The 20836-nt window shown below is 31.9% G+C and overlaps 2 protein-coding genes across 18 annotated transcripts in view; one reads left to right on the top strand and one right to left on the bottom strand.

The window, feature by feature from the left end:
- The window catches only part of LOC129952313 (potassium voltage-gated channel subfamily KQT member 5), a 498379-nt gene extending 489775 nt beyond the window's left edge, over positions 1-8604 (bottom strand). For 7 of the 17 annotated variants that reach the window (XM_056064829.1, XM_056064839.1, XM_056064834.1 and 4 more), the window contains exon 1: positions 8122-8603. In XM_056064829.1, the coding sequence (XP_055920804.1) occupies positions 8122-8405 (284 nt within the window). In that variant the 5' untranslated portion in view covers positions 8406-8603. Of the gene's footprint in view, positions 1-8121 lie in introns of all 17 variants that reach the window. The other 10 variants (XM_056064840.1, XM_056064845.1, XM_056064849.1 and 7 more) reach the window with 3 other exon arrangements.
- LOC129952319 (folate-like transporter 2) overlaps positions 1-20836 on the top strand; it is a 194372-nt gene that overhangs the window by 1356 nt on the left and 172180 nt on the right. The gene's annotated exons all lie outside the window — the stretch shown is intronic.

Here is a 20836-nt window from a genome sequence, read left to right as displayed (position 1 = left end):
AAATTATTTTGAAATTTTTTAGGGCCCAATGAGAAGTTATTAGCATCCCAGTTCTTATTTTCTAGTATACAATTTTGCTTTATTTTAAAAATGGAATTTAAGATTCAAAATGTTTCCTTTACGTTTGGAAATGTAATTCTTAAAATTAGGCATGCAACTTAGATTTGATCTATTTGTAGAGTATAATGAAGTAGAATCAGATTATACCCTCTAAAAGTTGGAAGAGAATTACTTGATAATTGCTAATTTCAGGATAAACTTTTCAAACAAAAATTAATTGACAGAGCCAGAAAAAGAAACATTATAAAGGTACAAAACTTTTAAAGTAATTTTTGTTAAAAGTATGGAAATAAAGAGAATTAGTTTTAGGAAAAAAGTTCTTCTATTAAAAATTTGAAAAGGTTAACAAAACTAATTCGAGTTTTTAAAAAGAAAAGTTGGGAATGGATAAAATAAGGGATTAAAAAAAATTATAAGAAACATACACCAAGTGGTTTTGAGAAAAATAAAGTGCACAACTAGTTCGCAAACTTGATCCTGCGTACAAAGACTAAAATAACAAATTTAATTAATATTTTAAAGTAACCTTTAAAATGTGTTTATTTTAAATATGTAAATACCATTTAATTATTCAAAAAACTCTTGATTTTTACTTTTTATCTTCAGCAGTTTTTTTTAACTGAACTGAAACGGAGCAATATAGTAGCGAAGACAGACAGACAGAGAGACGGACCGCACGGTCCTTACTTGTTTTAATTTCTCTACCATCGTAATGTCATGTTTGACTAAGATCTCGAGTACAAATGCAAAATTTGTCCTAATACATTGTTACTACATGTTGCAGGTAAAAAAAGGTGACAAATTTGAACCATAAGTTCTATAACACCTTCTATTACTCATTGCGACTTTATAATAAATTAATATGAATCTAAAAATTATTCATGTTATTTATTTATATTTAACGAAAAAATTTCGAAAAAATCTGCAGCTTTTCTTGTAAAGAAATGAAAAATTCATATTTTGTAAGATTTTTTATATAAAGTCAAGTACTACCAAAAATGGAAATAAAACGTCTTAATTTAAAAATGTTTGGGCAGAAAACACCTTAAGAGTACATTTAATTATTGCACATTTTTTAGCTTCTTTTAACTAAAAACAGTGTCACTGTACAGCCCGTACAGTTCGTCGTTATATCTTCTTCTCCATCCTCCATCTATGCGTACGGGACCAAAAATCACCCGAAGAATTTTTCTCTCGAAGCATCCTAAGACGCTCTCAGGGACAGGGTTAACCCCTCAACGCCATAATTGAGAACCGGGATGATGAGTGTCTTATAGATGGTGATTTTACATGCTCGAGAGAATACTTTACTTCTCAATTGCCTTCTAAGTCCAAAGAAGCAGCAATTTGCAAGAGTTTTTCTTCGTTTGATTTCAGCGCCGATGTCGTTGCCTGTGTTAATAGCGGTGCCTAGGTAGATAAAGTACTTGACTACCTCAATGTTATAGCTGTCCATGGTGACGTTTTGTCCAAGAGGTCGTCGTTCAGTGTCCTTTTTTGATGACAGCATATACTTGGTCTTGCCTTCATTGACCACTAAACCCATCTTCTTCGCTTCCGTCGCAATGCTCAAAAACGCTCCACTGACATCACGCTTTGATTTTCCAATTATGTCAATATCATCTGCGTATCCGAGTTATTGGATGGACCTTTGGAAGATTGTGCCTTTAGTGTTGACGGTTGAGTTTTGCACAATTCTTTCCAGAACGATGTTGAAGAAGTCGCATGACAGTGAATCGGTAAGATCTTTTCCGACCTTGATAGAGCAGCGTGCATTCTCCATCGTCATTCTGCACAAACGGATAAGTTTGACAGGGATGCCAAAACTAGACATTGCTCGGTAGAGCTCTTTCCTATAGATGCTGTCATACGTGGCTTTAAAATCAATAACGGAAGGTGGGTATCGATTTAAAGCTCCTGAGTTTTTTCCAAAATCTGCCGTAGTGTGAATATTTGGTCGATAGTGGACTTTCCTGGTCTGAAGCCACACTGATAAGGACCAATCAGGTTGTTGACGAATGGCTTCAGACGTTCACATAATACGGCAGAGAGGATCTTATACGCAATGTTAAGGAGACTGATGCCTCTGTAGTTGGCGCAGTTAAGAGGGTCTCCTTTCTTATGTATCGGTACACTATGCTGAGATTCCACTCATCGGGCATGCTTTCTTCCGACCATATTTTGCAGATGAGTTGCTGCATGCTCCGTACCGCGACTCAGGTGGCGCACCCAGGTGGGGGAGGACCTCAACCAACTTGGCGTGCGAAACTGGAGACAGCTAGCTAGGGACCGAGCTGGCTGGAGACGCTTGTTGGTTGAGGCCCAGGTCCGCCCGGACTGTAGCGTCACCTTAAGGATGTAAATAAGTAACTAAAAAAATACAACTTGCAAATTTTTGAGTTTTTTAACTTCCCACAGGAAGTTATTGTAATGGGTCCGATTTGTCAAATTGAAAATTTTGAGGTTTTGAGGTTTCAAGGTTCCTAGAGTCGAAATAAAAGATTTTAAGAAAGATGTCTGTGCGTGCGTGTGTATGTACGTCCGTACGTTCGCGACGTTTCTTTTCGTCGTCCATAGCTCAAGAACCAGAAGAGATATCGATTTAAAATAAATTTCGTTCAACAGATAATAAGGCAGAAAGATGCAGAAAGGGCTCTCAAGAAAATTTTTTTTTTACCATAGCAGTTTAAAAAAAAGGTGCAAATTTTGGTTAACCCTAAATGTCTTACGAACCAAAACCGATAGAGACTTGAATTAAATTTTATATAATATATTGAAACGTGATATCAAAGAAGTATATTTTTGAAAAAAAATTTTCACCTCCAAAATTTTACGACTAAAATATGATTTCATTTCCAAAACAGTTTTGTGCAACGAAGAACAATGTTTTTGAAATTTGATACAATTTTGAGAAAAATCTAATTGACAGTTTTTTTTTCAAAAAATAAAACCTGAAGAAAAACTAACTAAAGTTGATTTTCGATTCAAATATCTTTTCAAAAATTAAAAATATTGGCTTCAAACTTATTTTATCTCACAAAAAAATATTGGTTTCGACATTCTGCAATTTTTGTTGTAAGACTCCAACAGCCCGTTTTTTCATAAAAAAATAAAATATTCAAAAAATAGTACGCAAATTTGATAAAAATTGATGATTAATTTCATTCATCCAATTTGTATTTGTTTATACAAGAAATAAAAGCTTTCATGAAATGCTACTAAAATTGATAAAAAATTGTTTTCGACTAAAAATTTCGTTAACATAACTAGATTTTGAAACAAAACTATTCCATTTTGTGCAAAATATTGTAGTTTTTAAATTTTAAAGAATAATTCAATGAAAATAATGAAAACCTAAAAACTTTTAAGCAAGACAAATCAACAGACGGATTAATTTTTTGTAAATGTAAATTTTGTTATTTTAGTTTAAATAAGTCAAGTATGCAGTTTTGCAGAGCTTACAATTATACATTTAATAATTCATTGTTTTTAATAATGACTGGTTTTTGAGATATTGAATTGGTTCATTAGCAAAAATATTTGTTTTTAAATTAAAAGAAGCCTAACGTGAATCTGCCTAAGACATTAACGTCCAAATTTGAACATAATCGACCCAATGACTTTGGGTGTAGAGCGAAGACAGACAAACAGAAGGACTGAATTGGGGGACCCACTTTTTTTAGCTCATCTATCATCTTAAAGTCATGTTTGATTAAAATCTCGAGTTTGAAATATTTTACGAGGTCACAATACTTGCCATATTTTTTGATTATGTCTCAAATTAAAATGTACAATAATAATAATAATGTCTTAACCTTTTTAAGGGGACATACCAGATTGAAAGCTAGAAATTTGGAGGACTTTTGGAAATACTTTGAGAAACAGTACCATGAATTTATTTTTGAGAATAGATTTAGCTAAAGTAAAAGTATATCACCAAACACATTTCCCGTCTTCAGAGGGACGAAACAAATCTTCTCCACTGTTCCCCTAAACGGGATCGCGAACGATGGAATCTCGAAGGTATTTTCCGCTCCTCAAATTCTTGAAAAACATCAGTGATGCAAGGTATTTGGGTTTCCTGAGACAATGCACGAAATTTGTAGCTCATCCTGATCGGACTACAATCTGTAAAACATACTGGATCTAATTTAAGGGTATAAATTGATACCCGTCCAATTACGCCAGCAATTTGCAAAATTATGAAGAAATTTGAAGAAACTGGATTGATTACCGATATTGTAATGCCTATGCATCATCTTTTCGCCTGAATTTGAATATATCACTGCTGTAAGTGAAAGTGTTAACAAAAACCTGAATGTGACGATGCCTCGTCGTTCTCAGGAATTAGGATTGTCTTACGGCTTATTATGGAGTATTTTTAATTTCTTTCTACACATTCATCCATGTTACAACGTCGGTCGTAGATACGTCGAATGGGTGCTTGAAGAACAGGCGGTGGACGCCGATTTTTCGAACAAAATTTTCCTTAGCAACAAAGCACATTTCTCACTGGGTCGGTATTTAAATAGACAAAATTGTAGTATTTGGGCTTCTGAGAATCTTTAAGTAATTAAATATATAAAATTACATCCACAAAAAGTTACTGCTTGGTGTGCTAATCGGTCCGGAGGTTCTTCGAAATTGTCATCGTCAAATAGGAGCGTTATGGTCATATTATAATAGACTTTTTTCTGTCTCTATTGAAGAATACGACTTGGAAAATATGTGGATTCAATAAGACGCTGCCCCATGCCACACAACTCGAGCGAATATGAATTAATTACAATAGACATTTCCTAGCCGCGTAATTTCTCCTCGGGACGAAATAAACTGGCCACCAAGAACGTACGATTTGACACCGCTGGACTTTTATTTTTGGGGCTATATAAGCCTTAAACTTTTGAGCACTTGAAGAACAACATTCTTCAAGTAATGGCTAAGGTAGGTACTGCCCAATATGTGTCAAAAAAAAGTCGTAAATTACCTTAAAAGAAGCAATACTTGCAACAATAAGCGTGGTTTAAATGATGTAGTGTTTCACACATTATGTTAACTTTCAAGCTTTGTCATAAAAAAAAATTATGAAAAAACCATTTTACTTGTTTTATTTACGTTGACTTTTGAAACCACAAAATGGATAGCCTTGCACTGCTTTGCAATTAGTTTTTCGAATTTATCTATTGATAAAATATTATACTAAAATGACATTTACCATTGTATTCCATTTCTCTGACATTGATAGTTTATTGTTCCACTACTATCTGCATTTTGAACTTAGTTCACAAAATAAATAAAAACTTAACCGTCAACAGGTTATGACCTACCATAAAAGGCAATTTGTGTTTTTAAAATAAATATACAAAGAAGATTTAGCTATTTCTTAAAAATACAATATTTAAATTCATATCCTTTTCAAAGGAAAACAATCTTCCCGCAGCCTTTTAGCAAATGGGTATATAAAAACTATCCGAAGTACTACACAAGAGCTCTCTATCTCTTCCTCTTTCCCTCTTCAAGTTCAAATTATATATCTCTTATGAATTTAATGGCGAAAGAGAAAGAGAGAAAAAAATCCTGCAACCTTAAGAATGCAAAAAGAAAGAAAAAAGTAGTTAGGTATTAGAATTTATATAAATTGTTATCCTATGGTAACCTTTTTGTATACGATCCTTGATAGGTAGGTATTTTTATGCCAAACACTTTGCAGCACAGAGTTAAAAAGTCCTTGAATATTTTTCTTGTTGCTTTTGTTTTTCTTCATCTTCTTCTTTTTCTTCAAACTATCCCTTGTTTGTTATAAAAGGAGATGTACCTATAGACTTTGACTCTGGGTCTGAGGGATGATATGATGATGGTAATAATAACAATAATAACCCATTGAAGTCATGAGATTGTTTGGGGTTTAATGGGTATAGGTAACTGATGACGGGCTTCGAGAAATGGACGAAGGGAACAGTCTTCGTTGAAGGATTCAAGAATACAAACAAATTTCATGATTTCGGTAGGAAAAAAAGAAAAATCAGAAAAGGTTTACCAGCAAAATAGCCGAAGGTTGTTCAACATAAACATTTTAACCCTCTTCGAAAACAACAACAAAAACGACGACAAATAATTTTCTTCTTTCATCACTGAAGATGATGATGATGTCAAAAAATCAAACTTTATCATAGGAAAAAAGGGTAGATGTAAAAAGTCCTTTTTTATTACGTTTATAGGTTGTTCTTATTGTAAGAGGTATTTTTTTTATGAAGCCGTCTTTAAGAGATATTTTAAGGATGAGGTATTACCAAAAGCTTCTTTTCTTCAGTTTCTTGTGTCGAATGCTTATTATTATATTTTGTCTTCAAGTCAATAATTTAAACCCACAAGAACGGCTTAGATCCTCCGCATCTTTGAAATTTTTTTAGACCAATACATTTGGAAATCTCTCGCAATTGCCTACACACTTACTTAGTTAAGGTCGCGCTACAATCTGTTAAGGATCTAGACTTTTACCAACATGCATCTCCAGCTAGCTTGGTCCCTAGCTCCACTTTCACACGCCAAGTTGGTTGAGGTCCTCTCCCTTTCTCTCTGTACCGTAGCTAGCTGAAGCGTTGATGTACATTCTACATGACCATGAGCCATCTAAGTCGTTGGACTTTTATTCTTTAAACAAGGTCAGTGTTGCTGCACAGCCTTCACCCGAAGAATTTTGCTCTCAAAGCATCCTAAGACGTTCTCCTCCTTCCAGGGTGCAGGCTTTAGCGCTATAAATGAGAACCGGGATGATGAGCGTCTTATAGATGATCATTTTAGATGCTGAGAGAGTACTTGACTACTCAATTGCCTTCTAAGTACAAAGAAGCAGCGATTTGGAAGAATTATTCTACGTTAAATTTCGGCGCTGGTGTCCTTGTCTGAATTTTAAGGAGTGTGTAGGTAGACAAAGCACTTAACTCCCTCAAAGTTATAGCTGTTTATGGTGACGTTTTGTCTAAGACGTAGTCGTTCAGTTTTCTTTTTGAATGACAACATATACTTGGTCTAGCCCTCATTGACCACTAAACCCATCTTCTCGGCTTTTGTCGGAATGCTCAAAAATGCTAAACTGGCATCACGCTTTGATCTTCTAATTATGTCAATATCATCTGCGTATTCGAGAAATTGGATAGACCTTTGGAAGATTGTGCCTTTAGTGTTGACGGTTGATTTTTGCACAATTGTTTCCAGAAATATGTTGAAGAAGTTCCATGACAGTGCATCGCCTTGCCTAAAGCATCAAATGCAGCGGTAAGATCTTTTCCGGCCTTAATAGAGCAGTGCGCATTCTCAATTTCTCGTAGTTAATCCTATTTATTGTATATCTTTGTTATTTTTATATGTATGTTACTTCTATTGTCCTTGATGCAGGTATCAAAGCTCATAAATTAAAGCTGAACTGTGAAGTATAGAGATGGTTCTTTAGCCGTACATGCAGAATGCTTTGCCTCACTCTGTTTTTCTCTGTCATTATAATGTTCATAAGCTTTTAAAAAATACAAAACATCTAGAGTAAGTGCTTAGCTACTTTTTACATTATAAATTAAGGACCTAATATCTATCAACTTCCGGAATTGCGTCAAAAGAAAAAACGCGAACGTCCAAACTTTGCTTACAAGTTTTTGATTTTTAGATATTTTAATTTCAAAATTGTCTGCTAGATTCTGAATAGTAAATTTTAATCTTAAATAATTTCCAAAAAACTATATGCAATGGCCTCGTAACTAAGCACGAGGTGGAAACTTTTCAAGATCATTCTACGAATATAAAATTTTGATCCTTTAATCGTTTAAGCACTAAAATCCTTCCAAGATTGCCTTTAATTAAATTCACCTTCCTTCTTCAAAGCGCATTTAACTAAATCATCTGACTTGACTTCAAGAACTTAGAAAATCGTACAAATTTAATCTATGACTGTCTGCACAGTTCGGAAAAAAGGACAAATATAACAAAAGAATGTCCTTTAACTATAGACCAAAAATTAATAATTCTATTTAAAACAAGCTCTATCTTTATCTCTCTCTCTCTTTGACTTACCTTCTAATTTCTTCTCGTATTTTATCCCTCATCTCGTCATCGTCCTCATCATAGAGCGCATCCTTTGTCGTATCGAAGCGTACAACTTCTTTGCGTCCAGTAGTGTTGTTTGTTGTCTTCTTAGTTGAATCAGTCACAGCCACCACCAGATTGTTGTCATTATTCTCGGCAGGATCTATAACCCCACCACCAGATCCTCCGCCTCCGCCACCACTTCCACTGATACAGAGTCTTGGAGTTTTCATTGGATCGACGTTGACACCGCTGCCGCCGCCGCCGCTCATTTTGATTGCTATTCTAATGCGAAGGAAAATCGGTTGTGGTGGCTCCACTTTGTGTCAGAGAATAGCCATCACAGATGGATTCATTAAAATTGTTGGATGGTTGTTGGGAAGCAATTTGAAGGCAAGATGATGTCTTTTTGTTTTGTGTTATGGTAAAGATAGTTTTTTAATTTTTTTTTAATTTTGTGTGTTTTGAATTTTTTGTTTTAAGCTGCGAACACAAGAAAATTGTTGGCTGCAATTAAAGAGATAAAAAGGAAATTGTATTATTTATTAAATTAATTAGATTTCTCTTTTGTTTATTTATAAAAGTAAGACATCTTTTGACTTTTTGTACAAAATTTGTTTGACTCTTGAGCAATTGAATAGAAAGGATAACAGAATGACCTCAAAGAGTCCAAAAGTCAACTTAATACAACAATTATTTGGTAACGCTTAAACTTTTCTTGGGTAAGAAATTTAATTTTAAGGTTTTTATCTATGTGATGACAGGGTGGGTCAGTTTTCTATTAAACCAAGACAAAAAGTTTCTTTTTAAGATTTCAGGTTTTGGAATTTTGATATTTTTCATTCTTTGGGTTCTTGAGAAACTTGGGATTTTTCCTACTTTGGATTTTTGAGACACTAAGATTATCAACTTCGCCACATTATTTAACAAGGTGGCAACTCTGTTCCTTAAAAAAAGGATGATTTCAATAGAACTACATAATATTGTTACTAATCATAAAAAAAGTCTAAAAATGTAACATAATTTTTAAGTGCTTTGATTTAACAGGTCTTATCAACTTTAATCGTTAATTTAGACTTTTAATAAGTTAAAAATATTAATTCATTGATTAAAATTTTAATTATAAAATACTTTTAAATGTTTCCTTCTACAATAACCATTGATTATGATAAGCGATAATAAGACGTTCTCACTTGAAGTTCAGTGCATATTCGAGGCATTAAAGAACCGAAGATACGAATATATATAAAAAGAAATGATTCAACGTTGAGGGTCTAAAGAAAAAGGAGTAATCTTTTCAAAATCGTGAATCTCTTTAGAGAAAAGTTAAGTTAAGTTAAGATACTTTATTGATAGGTCTAAATTATGTCGTAAAAAGAAAGAAATGTAAGTAGTTGTTTCCAGAAATTCAAATTTGTTAACTTCATATAGGAAGTTATTTTAATGGGTCCGATTTGTCAAATTGAAAATTTTGACATTTCTCGAAATAAAAGATTTTTAGAAAACATACGTTCGTACGCGACGTTTTTTTTGTCGTCCATAGCTCAAGAGCCAGAAAAGATATCGATTTCAAATGAATTTTGTTATACAGATAAAAAGCCAAAAAGATGCAGAAAGGGCTCTCAAGAAAATTGCGTGGATGGTTTTTTTACCATAGCAGTTTGAAAAAAAGGTGAAAATATTGGTTAACCCTAAATATCTTACGAACCAAAAACGCTAGAAACTTGAATTAAATTTTATATAATATATTGTAACTTGATATCAAAGAAGTATATTTTTTAAAAAAATCAAATTAACGGTTTTTTGTATAAATCAAAAAAACTGACAAAAAAAAAATTGTCACCTCCAAAATTGTACGACTTAAATATAATTTCATCTCCAGAACAATTTCGTGCAACGAAGAATAATGTTTTTGACATCTGATAAAATTTTGAGAAAAATCGAATTGACAGTTTTTGTTCAAAAAAATAAAAATCTAAAAAAAACGTAACTCAAAGTTGGTAAAAATTGATTTTGGACTCAAATATCTTTTCAAAACTTTAAGATATTTGCTTTAATTTACTTTTATATTTCAAAAAAAAACTGTTGTCAACATTCAGTAAAATTTTGAAAAAATCGAATCTACAGCTTTTTTTCAAAAAAAAATTCAAAACCGAAAAAAATTTAACAAAAGTTGGTACAAAATTATTTTCGACTCAAATATCTTTTCAAAACTTTGAGATAATAGGTTCTTACTAATTTTTTCCTATAAGAAATATTGTTTTCAACATTAGGACAAATTTTGAGAAAAATCTAATTGACAGTTTTCTTACAAAAAAATAAAAACCTAAAAAAAAATGTATAAAAGTTGGTGAACATTGATTTTCGACTCGAATATCTCTTTAAAAATTTTAAATATTTTTGCAAACTAATTTTATCTTATAAGAAATATTGTTTTCAGCATTTGGTAAAATTTTAAAAAAATTCGAATTGACAGTTTTTTTTACAAAAAATTTACTTACGACTCAAAAAGCTTTTAAAAATTAAAAATATTCTCTTCAAACTCTTTTTATTTCAAAGAAAATATTGTGTTCGATATTCAGTAGTTTATTTTTTATAAAAATCTGTTTTTTCATAAAAAAATAAAATCTACTAAAAAAATTACGCTAATTTGTAAAACTTGATGTTTGGTTCTTGTATCGCTCAAATTAATTTCATTCATCCAATTTGTAAAAATTTAAGAATAGCTACTTAAATAGGTAAACATTTGTTTTCGACTTAAAATCTATTAACAAAACTGGATTTTTATTTAAACTATTAGTTGATGTGAAATATGTTATTGGTAATTTAAAAAAATTTAAGAATAATTCAACTGACAACTTTTTTAACCCAACATGAAAACCTACAAACTTTTGAGCAAGACAAATCGACAGACGGGATGGGAAGTTATCAGTGTGGGTTGCATCCCAGCCTCTTTTTAAATTTTTTTTGTGATCACTAAAACGATTTTGATAGTTTTCATAAAATAAAACAAAATTATGGCAAGGAAAATTCAAATTTAATTTTTATTTAGTTGAGAGTGGGTTTACTATATGGTACCACTTAGAGCCCATTTTCCTAACTTCCTATAGAAAGTTATTGCAGGTCCTTAGAATCTAAGGCAAGGATTTTTAGAGAGATGCCTGCGTTTGCGTTTGTAGGTACGATTAGTAAGCTTTTTTCGAAGTCCATATCGCTGGAATCATTATTAAATTTTCTTTTACAGAAAACAACAACAAATATGCAGAAATTACTTTTAAAAGAAAAATTGATGTTACGTTGTTTCTACAAAAAATTAAAGCCTTAAAAAATACTACAAAAATTTGGTCAAAACTGATTTTCAACTCGAATAACTTGACAAAAATTTGATTGGCCTAATTAAAAATGTCAAGGTGTCTAAAACAATTGTATTCATTTTGACTGTCGTAGGATTTCGTTGATATTACCAAACTCTTAGGTTTTAAAGCTTTTTGGGTGTCAAAATATTGAAAATTAAAAAAAAAAATAATTACAAAAAATTAAGTATGTCATATTGCTCAAAAATGTTTTAAAGAAAAAATGCCACAGGACCTAATACCAATTTCATATTGCTCAAATCAATATCAAAGTATCACAACGACCAAAGAACTAAATGACATACGGTCCAAAAGGTGTCATGCTTTTCAACATTTTGCTCATTCTCACAAAATGTTGACTTATTTTGGATGCTACGACTTTTTGAGTTTTAAATTTTATCGCCCAAATGCAAACATTAATAGAAAACAAATTTCAGATCCCCCAAAAACTCGAAACGTCAAGAAAGGGCAAGAAATATGCTTGGCCTTATTTCACTTTCAGAAATCAAAATAAAGCCAATTTTTAAAGTGAAATAAAATTAATTGGTTTGCTTATTTTCAGCGTGACCATTATGTGAGCATCTTGCGCCCCTGGAACTCTCCATGCTTATGCTCACTATAGAATTTGTGTTAGGTATGAGATTTCGCGTGTTCAAAGTTTCTTTAAATCCAGTTTTTAAATGCAAAGCAAATTTCAATGCACCTAAAAACCGGTGTTCGAGTTTTCAAAAATAAATGAAGCTATTGATTAATATTATTTCACTCTTAAACGTGTTGTTAACGTTCTTTTAGAAAAATTCAATCAGAATTTGATTTATAAAAAAAATAAAAATGAAAAATTGTAGACCTATTTTCCAAAATCCTCATTTGTTGTTCACACATGTGAAACTTAAAAGTTGTTCCGAGTCTTGATGCCTATAAAGCTTAAAATTTAAACAAAATAGTTGAAATAGCTTTAAAATTTCGAAATTGACGTTCTAAACTATTCATGTTCAAAAACTAGCAGAGGACAACTAATTGAAAAACTTAAATTGAAGAAGAAATATTTGACTGTTAACAGTCGAATTGTTTTTTCTTAAACACCGTCTATTTTAATAAATATGATCTAAAATCATGATGATTTAATTCCACTGTTAACAGTCAAATATTTCTTCTTCGAAAGTCCCATAGCAAGGCAATAGAAATAGCTACAGTTTATCTTTTTTCAAGACTTGTAGCAACTATATAATTCACAGTAGCTCTAGGTAGCTCATATTATATGGAATCTCGATTTATTCATAAAAATATGTGACAAGACAAGGTATAATGTCCATCTTCTGATGAGCCCAACCATTACATCGGGCAGAAACGCATATATGAACACTTATGCTGGTTTATATTTATTTTCATTTTCATGAGTTTAAATCATATTTATTAAAATTATATTTTCTTCATTGGAAATCTTATTTTCTTGTGAATTATTTATTCAAAACATTTTTGAACTTTCAAAATATATTGGATTTCTATTTAAATGCTTTTCAAACTGATTTACATCGGGTTTTATTTAAATAATTACAATACTATGGGGTTCCAACTATATATAAAAGGTGTCATAATAGCCTCTCAATAAGAATGCAAAATATTTAAAAAAAATTTCAATTCTAAATACTGCCCCAAGGACCTTAAAGATTTTCGAAATATGGAAAATCTAGAGAAAAGAAATATGTATATAAAATCGTTTAGAAAATTGATTATATATTTTACAAGTTAAATATAAAACTGTATTTAAAAATCAACAGACTAACGCATAGGCGTCTGCTAAGAGAAAGAGAGGGGGGAGAAAAGGTGTTAGTTGACCCTCAATATGGCTGTGTTTGTGCTCTATTCACATTCAAGTCTTTGTTTTCTCAAAAAAGCTGAAACCATTAGTTCAAAATTGAAAGAGTTCTTTGATGAAAAGGGGATTGATAAATCCAAACTTGTTGTTATTGGAAGTGAAGTTACAGTTATAAACACGGGATCCAAAGGGGGTGCTATTCGCCGTTTGGAACTAGAGCTCGGATAACCATTGCAATGGTTCATATGTCAGTTGCATGCAAATGAACTTATACATCGACACATATTTAAGTATCTTGATGGCACAAAAACTGGACCACGAAGCTTTACAGGCACTTTGGGAAATAACCTGAAGGATTGTGAGAATTTGCCGGTAGTGTCATTTCAAGCTATCCAATGTAACCTTCCAGCATTATCAAATACTCATGATCTCAGCACTGACCGTCGATACCTATTTGAAATTTGTCAAGCTATCAATTCAGGGAATTGTAGTGACGGTTTAAGAAAGAGAAATCCCGGTAAAGTCGTTCACTCAAGGTTGCTTACAACTGGTAATCGAATATTAAGGTTATATAATTCAAATGTGATACCATCGGAAAATTTGCACCTATTGGTCAATTTTATAATACAGGTCTATGCGCCATTATGGTTTGAGATAAAAACTAGACCTCAAGGTACCTGACAAGGTACCTGCCTGAAAATTCCAAATTGATTGTTGACCCCGTTATTCAAAGAAATGGCTATTTCGGACACCCAGACAATATTTTAATATCAATAATTGCTGACGAAAGGGAAGTAATTCAAATTCTAGCTTTGAAAAGAATTAATAAAGTGCGAGAGCACCTTGAAACATCATCAACATCTGTGCGGTCTTTTCTTTTGCCGAAATTTACATTTAATGCTCAGGATAACATTGACATAATCGACTGGAATGTGGATATTTTATGTGATCCACCTATATTAAAAAACATTTGTCTGGAAGATATTATTGAATGTATCCAAGATCCCAAATTGATTGAAACATTAATTATGTGACTGAAGCTTCAGCTGATGTCTGTAGTCCAATGAGGTGTGATGGGTTTATAAGAACAAGAATTGAATCCCGAAAAAAATGCCATTTTTCCATTCGAAACAAGATTTCAAAATTTTCTAGTTTTTTCTTAACTTTTGACATTTTGCTTTTTTTTAAATTTAGTTTTAACACTTTTTTTTAATATTTTATTGTTTGTTACTCAAAATGCTTTCGATTTATCATCCATAAAATTTAATGTCACCAAAGTAATAAAAAATGGTTATATTTCTGAAGAACATTTATTTTTTTTTTTGGTTTCAGGAGAAGTTTTCTATGACTTTGGGGCAGTACAAGATCGCCATTTCTTTCAAAAAAAATGTTTACCTGACATCATGATATATAAAGGCAACTTTTCGTTTGTGCCAAAACTTGAATTAAAAAAAAAGAGGCTGGGATGCGACCCACACTGATAACTTCCCCTCCCGTCTGTCGATTTGTCTTGCTTAAAAGTTTGTCTATATATGTACTCGTATCAATTTTTACCAAATTTGGGTACTATTTTTTGTAAATTTTATTTTTTATGAAAAACGGACTGTTGGATTTTTATAAAAAAATTACTAAATATCGAAAACAATATTTTCTGTGAAATAAAATAAGTTTAAAGCCAATATTTTTAATTTTCGAAAAGCTATTTGAGTCGAAATTAAATTTTTACCAAGTTTTGCAAACATTTTTTTAGGATTTTAATTTTTTGTACAAAAACTGTCGATTCGATTTTTTTCAAAATTTTATAGCAATATTTCTTATAAGATAAAATAAGTTTGAAGCCAATATTTCAAAGTTTTTAAAAGATATTTTAGTCGTAAATCAATTTTTCCCAACTTTTATTAATTTTTTTTAGGTTTTTATTTTCTGTAAAAAAAACTGTAAATTTGATTTTTCTCAAAATATTTTAAAATGTTGAAAACTATATTTCTTATAAGATAAAATAAAATTGAAGCCTAAATTTCAAGTTTTGAAAAGATATTTGAATCGATATTCAATTTTTACAAAGTTTGAGTAATGTTTTTTTTAGATTTTTATTTTTATAAAAAAAAAAACTATCAATTCGATTTTTCTCAAAATTTTTCCGAATGTTGAAAACAATATTTCTTATAAGAGAAAATTACTTCGAAGCCCATAATTTAAATTTTTGAAAAGATATTTGAGTCGAAAGTCAATTTATACCAAATTTTATTAATTTTGTTTGGTTTTCATTTTTTGTAAAAAAAACTGTCAATTCGATTTTTTCAAAATTTTATCAGATTTCAAAAACATTATTTTTCGTTGCTTAAACTTGTTTTGGAGATGAAATTATATTTTAGTCGTAAAATTTTGGAGGTGACAAATTTTTTTTTTGAGTTTTTTTTTTTCAAAAAATATACTTCTTCGATATCACGTTACAATATATTATATAAAATTTAATTCAAGTCTCGAGCGTTTTTGGTTCGTAAGATATTTAGGGTTAACCGAAATTGTCAACTTTTTTCCAAACTGCTTTGGTAAAAAAATACCCACGCAATTTTCTTGAGAGCCCTTTCTGCATCTTTCTGCCTTATTATCTGTATAACAAAATTTATTTGAAATCGATATCTCTTCTGTTTCTTGAGCTATGGACGACGAAAAAAACGTCGTGAACGTGGGGACGTACGGACGTAAGAACGCTTGTTAAGACGAAGGAAGTGTTATAAAAACAAAACTTATGCCCAAACTGTTTTGCGTTTTTCAGTGAAAAACCGTTTTAGAATACAATTTTTTGAAGCCAGGTTAAATCTAGCAACTTATGAAGGTCTTTCGAAAAAGTTTCAAAGATGTTGTCAATATTTAAAATATGTATTGAATATGAAATAGGGATTAAAGATCTGTAAGACCATCACGACTTTTATCAAAAAGAATTATATCCTGAATCAAAAAGACTTATATTTATGTTTCCTTATTGTTAAACAGAATATTTTAAAAACCTGTCTTAATGGATTGAATTTAGAGTTTGATTTGAATTGAGGCTATAAAAACCCATCAGAAAAGTTTACTTTCATTGCCAGAGAAAAAACCTTGTCGACAAGTGTTATATGTTCTAAAAACAATATTTTTATATTATAATTATTTTAAACAGTATTGAATATCTCTCAAAAAATATTCTTACAAAAACAATCAAAAATCAGAAAAGTTTTATTGGAACTTGTTAAAGTTAAGGCCATTAGTTTGAGACATGAAAAAAAAAGCTTTTTATTTAAAGAAAGAACGTTTTTCGACTAAAAATGAAGTCTAGAATACAATGGTAATCTTTTTTGGCAATATCCAACTGAAAGTCCTTGTAAATGTACATTGCACATGATTCCGGTTTTATTGAAATAATTTGTCCTTTTTTGTATAATATGGTAAAAAAGCTGCAGTGAAATTTGAATATTCAAATTTATAACATTTACTCGTACAAGACGGAATTGACCAAACGAATACTACTCTACTCTGTTCAAATCCGTCTCTGGCCTTTTGAATGACCTTTTCCCAAAAATATTCTAAAATAGATGACAAGCATTTCCTATAGATTTATCATTTTATTAAATATAAAATTCCAGTTCCAAAATCCTTTAACAAAATGTTCGCCTTGTCATGTCTTGTCTTGTCCTTACTTTTCGTTTTTGTGACCTATCCAAAACTTTAAAGTCTGCATTCATGTAAAATAAAATAACATCAACTTTATTAAAATCCGGAAGGAACTTTAAAATATAACTACTTAAAGGATACCATCCTTTGAAGGTTCACATACCAATGCGCAATTGTACAACCATCATACATATGCCTGCCTAACCACAGCCAAACGGAAGTCCCTATACTTATAAAAAGAAAAACATATATAAACATGTACAAATATATAGGTATACATAATTGCCTACAATTAAATTGGACACTTATTGCAAAAGTAAAATATTGAACGTAAACGTTCCCAGGGAATTTTCTTGTTCTTGTAAAAGTTCTTTTTCCGTCATTGCGGCGGAAAACCTATTGTCCTCATTCCACATTGAATAAAAAGAAAGGAAAAACAGAAAACCTTGTTTCGTCTTTGGACTTGCAGTTTTGTTGAGTGAATAGAGAGAGTACCTAGAGACCCATCAGCTCTTAGCCAACGTTATATTACCTACTACCCTTAGGAACCCAGAAGCACTCAACCTACCCCAAAACCGCATTCGCGGCCTTAGTGTATTTTCTTACTTTTATTTTATTTATTTAATTTTTTATTTTATTTTATTCCTCGAGGTGTTTGACAAGAAAATCCGCCAATTTGTTTTCCACTCACTTGAAATTTTCCTTTCAGCATTTTGCCATAACTTTTGGGTGTTGAAATGTTGGAGTTTGTGTTTTATGCTTCAAAAGGTTGAACAATTTAATAGCATAATACCTCGATGGCAAAAATAAAAAGGATGAAAAATAAAACAAATTAATTTTATTTCATAAGACAAGGACTTTATGACTGCAAACAAAAAGAAAAGAAAGTTTAAGAGAGAGAAAGAAGAAGGAAGAGAAAAAACGCATTTATCGCGGTAAAGTTCAACTTTCTAATTTTATACCGAAGAAACCAAAGTGCACAAAGAAAGCTACATTTGAAGGGCTAGCGTTTGATGCCTTGAAACACCTTATAGAAGAAGACAGTGCCTTATACTGCACCACTTAGCCATATAATGTATAGACCAATACTTATAAAAAATGGAAAAGAAAATAACATTATTAACGCCATTGCTTGTTTTGAATGTCAATCAACAGCGTTGTTCCTTTTTTCGTCCTTTATTGTATTGTACGTTGTATGTCCTTAAAGAGAGTGCATCGTAAGCAAAAGTGTTCAGAATGCCAAGGCTTATACAATTTAAGTTGGCCATTACGTTTGATATTTTTAAAATTGTTGTGTATTTCCTTATTTTTCCGCAACCTCTCCTTTGACGGCGTCCTACCTGATGATGATGATGGGTTTTTCTCATTTTCTTGGTGTTAAAAACTATGACAGTGAATAAATTGTTTTGGAAACGTCCAAACCTAACAAAACCAAACCAAGCCACGCCACGACCGAAGTAGGTCTAAGAATAGAGTTTCAAGTAACACAATATACCCTTATATAATATTCACAATAATGATTGTGAGAGATGACCCCTTTGAGGGGGGGTTAGTAATAATAAAATAAATGGGAATGAGTACGGAGGACGACCAACCGACACGACAACGACGACTACTAGGACGTTCGAGGAAATGTGGGTCAATTGCAGACACCGCACCGGTAGTGGTTTTTTGGTTTCCTTTTATAGTGCAGGGAGGAAATTTAAGGAATCTTTCTCGGCTCTATGATGGTAAATAGTTAAAAAGGCTTAAACAGAAAACGTGTCAAGCCAAATGGGAGTAGGTAAGGTAGGTAAGACATTAAGCGAAACGAATGAAAATAATAGTGATGTGAAAGGTGTGTGGCGGAGTTAAGAGTTAAGGCAATCTAATATTCTACATTATAATTTTTGTTACTAAGGGGCCATTGAAAGTCATTAGTCCTTAGCAACATTGAAGAAACCTTAAGACAGTCTTGTAACTATCGTTATAGAAAATGTCTACATTTTAAAAATAAAAATATTTTTTATTACAATTTTGATGTCTGAATTGATTTTCTGATATTTCGATTAAGAAGTGTGTCTTAGCACAGGAGTCTTATTTCATGGAACAGATTCTGGGTTATTTTCAACTCTCTATTTCAAGTTATTGTAATGGTTCAAATTTGATCAAATTGAAAATGCTTCCTTTTCTCAAATTTTTAACGGTCAAAGGATTTAAATAAATAGTTTTTAAGCCGATGTGCATTTGCACTCTTCTAATACCTTCATTTGTCCTTAATGTTACGGGGATAAATCAGAGATAAAGACTTTAGAAGACATTCTGAAGGGATTTTCAAAAATATTCCGGGCTGGAGTGCATTCGCTCTACATGACCTAGCCATCTAAGTCGTTGGACTTTAATTCTGTTAACTAGATTAGTGTCGCTGTACAGCCCGTGCAAGTCGTCGTTATTTCTTCTCCTCCATTCTCCGTCTATGTGTACGGGACCAAAAATCACCCGAAGAATTTTTCTCTCGAAGCATCCTAAGACGCTCTCATCTTTCTTTGACAGGGTCCAGGCCTCAGCGCCATAAATGAGAACCGGGATGATGAGTGTCTTATAGATGGTGACTTTAGATGCTCGGGGAGAACTTTACTACTCAATTGCATTTTAAGTCCAAAGTAGCAGCGATTTGCAAGAGTAGACAAGTAGTGCCTAGGTAGACAAAGTACTTAACTACCTCGAAGTTAAAATAAGTTTGACAGGGATGCCAAAACTAGACATTGCTCTGTAGAGCTCATCCATACAGATGCTGTCATACGTGGCTCTAAAATCGTTAAAGATATTATGGGTATCGATCATGGGTGTTTTCCAAGATCTGCCGTAGAGTGAATATTTGGTCGATTATGGTCTTTCCTAGTCTGAAGTCACACTGATGAGGACCTATCTGGTTTTTGACGACCGACGGCTTCAGACGTTCACATAATACATTAAAAAGGATCTTATAAGCAATGTTTAGCAGAGTGATGCCTCTGTGGTCGGCGCAATTTAGAGAGTCTTCCTCCTCATGTAGCGAGGTTAAATTTCAACACAAAATCAACTTTTGCATTTACCCATTTTGAGTGCCAATCCTGTGTGCATTAAAAAAAATAATTCTGGAGCACAATTAGTAATACCTCGAGTACAGGACTGTCTTGTAATTTTTGAACACCAACACCTTCTTCTTCACCCCCCTTCATTCCGCCATCAACTTCTTCTAAGTGCATAACTGACTGGCTGTAGCCCACTTGTTTATTCTCTAGTTTGCTGCTAGGAACCGTTTCATTCGTTGTAATTTTCTTCTAAGGAAGTCACGGACATAGCTTTTCACCGCGAAACAAAGCAACGATTATCTTCTGACTTGCTGCCACTGGTACAAGAGCAAAGGCTTAAACTGACCGATTATTCCCTAATTTGGTGCTAGGGACAGGGAACGCTGTTCGAACCAATTGTTTAGAGGTCTAAGAGAACGCATGAATTATTTAAAACATAGAAAAAAAATTGAATAGGCTTTATTAGATTATTAGTAAAAAAAATTAAAAAAGTTAATTTTTTTAAAGTTTTAGGGGAGAGAAGCCAATTTTGGCTTTCAATGCATAAAGATTTTAAAACCTTAGAATTTCCTCAAAGAAAATGTTTATAAGAACACAAATAAAAATTAAAGGATTTCAATATAAAAATAATACAAATTTATTGAGTAAAAAAAAGCTAATACTTGTAAATTAAAGATCTATAAAATTTAGAAAAACGATTACTTTTTTTATTGTAACTTAAATGTGCTTTAAAGAAAGGTAATAGCAATCGTTTTGCCAAATTTGTCTGATTTTTGGGAAATGACCCACATTATCATAACGAATTGAGAGTAGACGATAATCTTGAT

Source organism: Eupeodes corollae, chromosome 3 (assembly GCF_945859685.1).
Source record: "Eupeodes corollae chromosome 3, idEupCoro1.1, whole genome shotgun sequence".
NCBI classification, from domain to species: Eukaryota; Metazoa; Arthropoda; class Insecta; order Diptera; family Syrphidae; genus Eupeodes; species Eupeodes corollae.
Note: the sequence above shows the minus strand (reverse complement) of the source record. Positions and strands in the feature narration are given on the sequence as shown.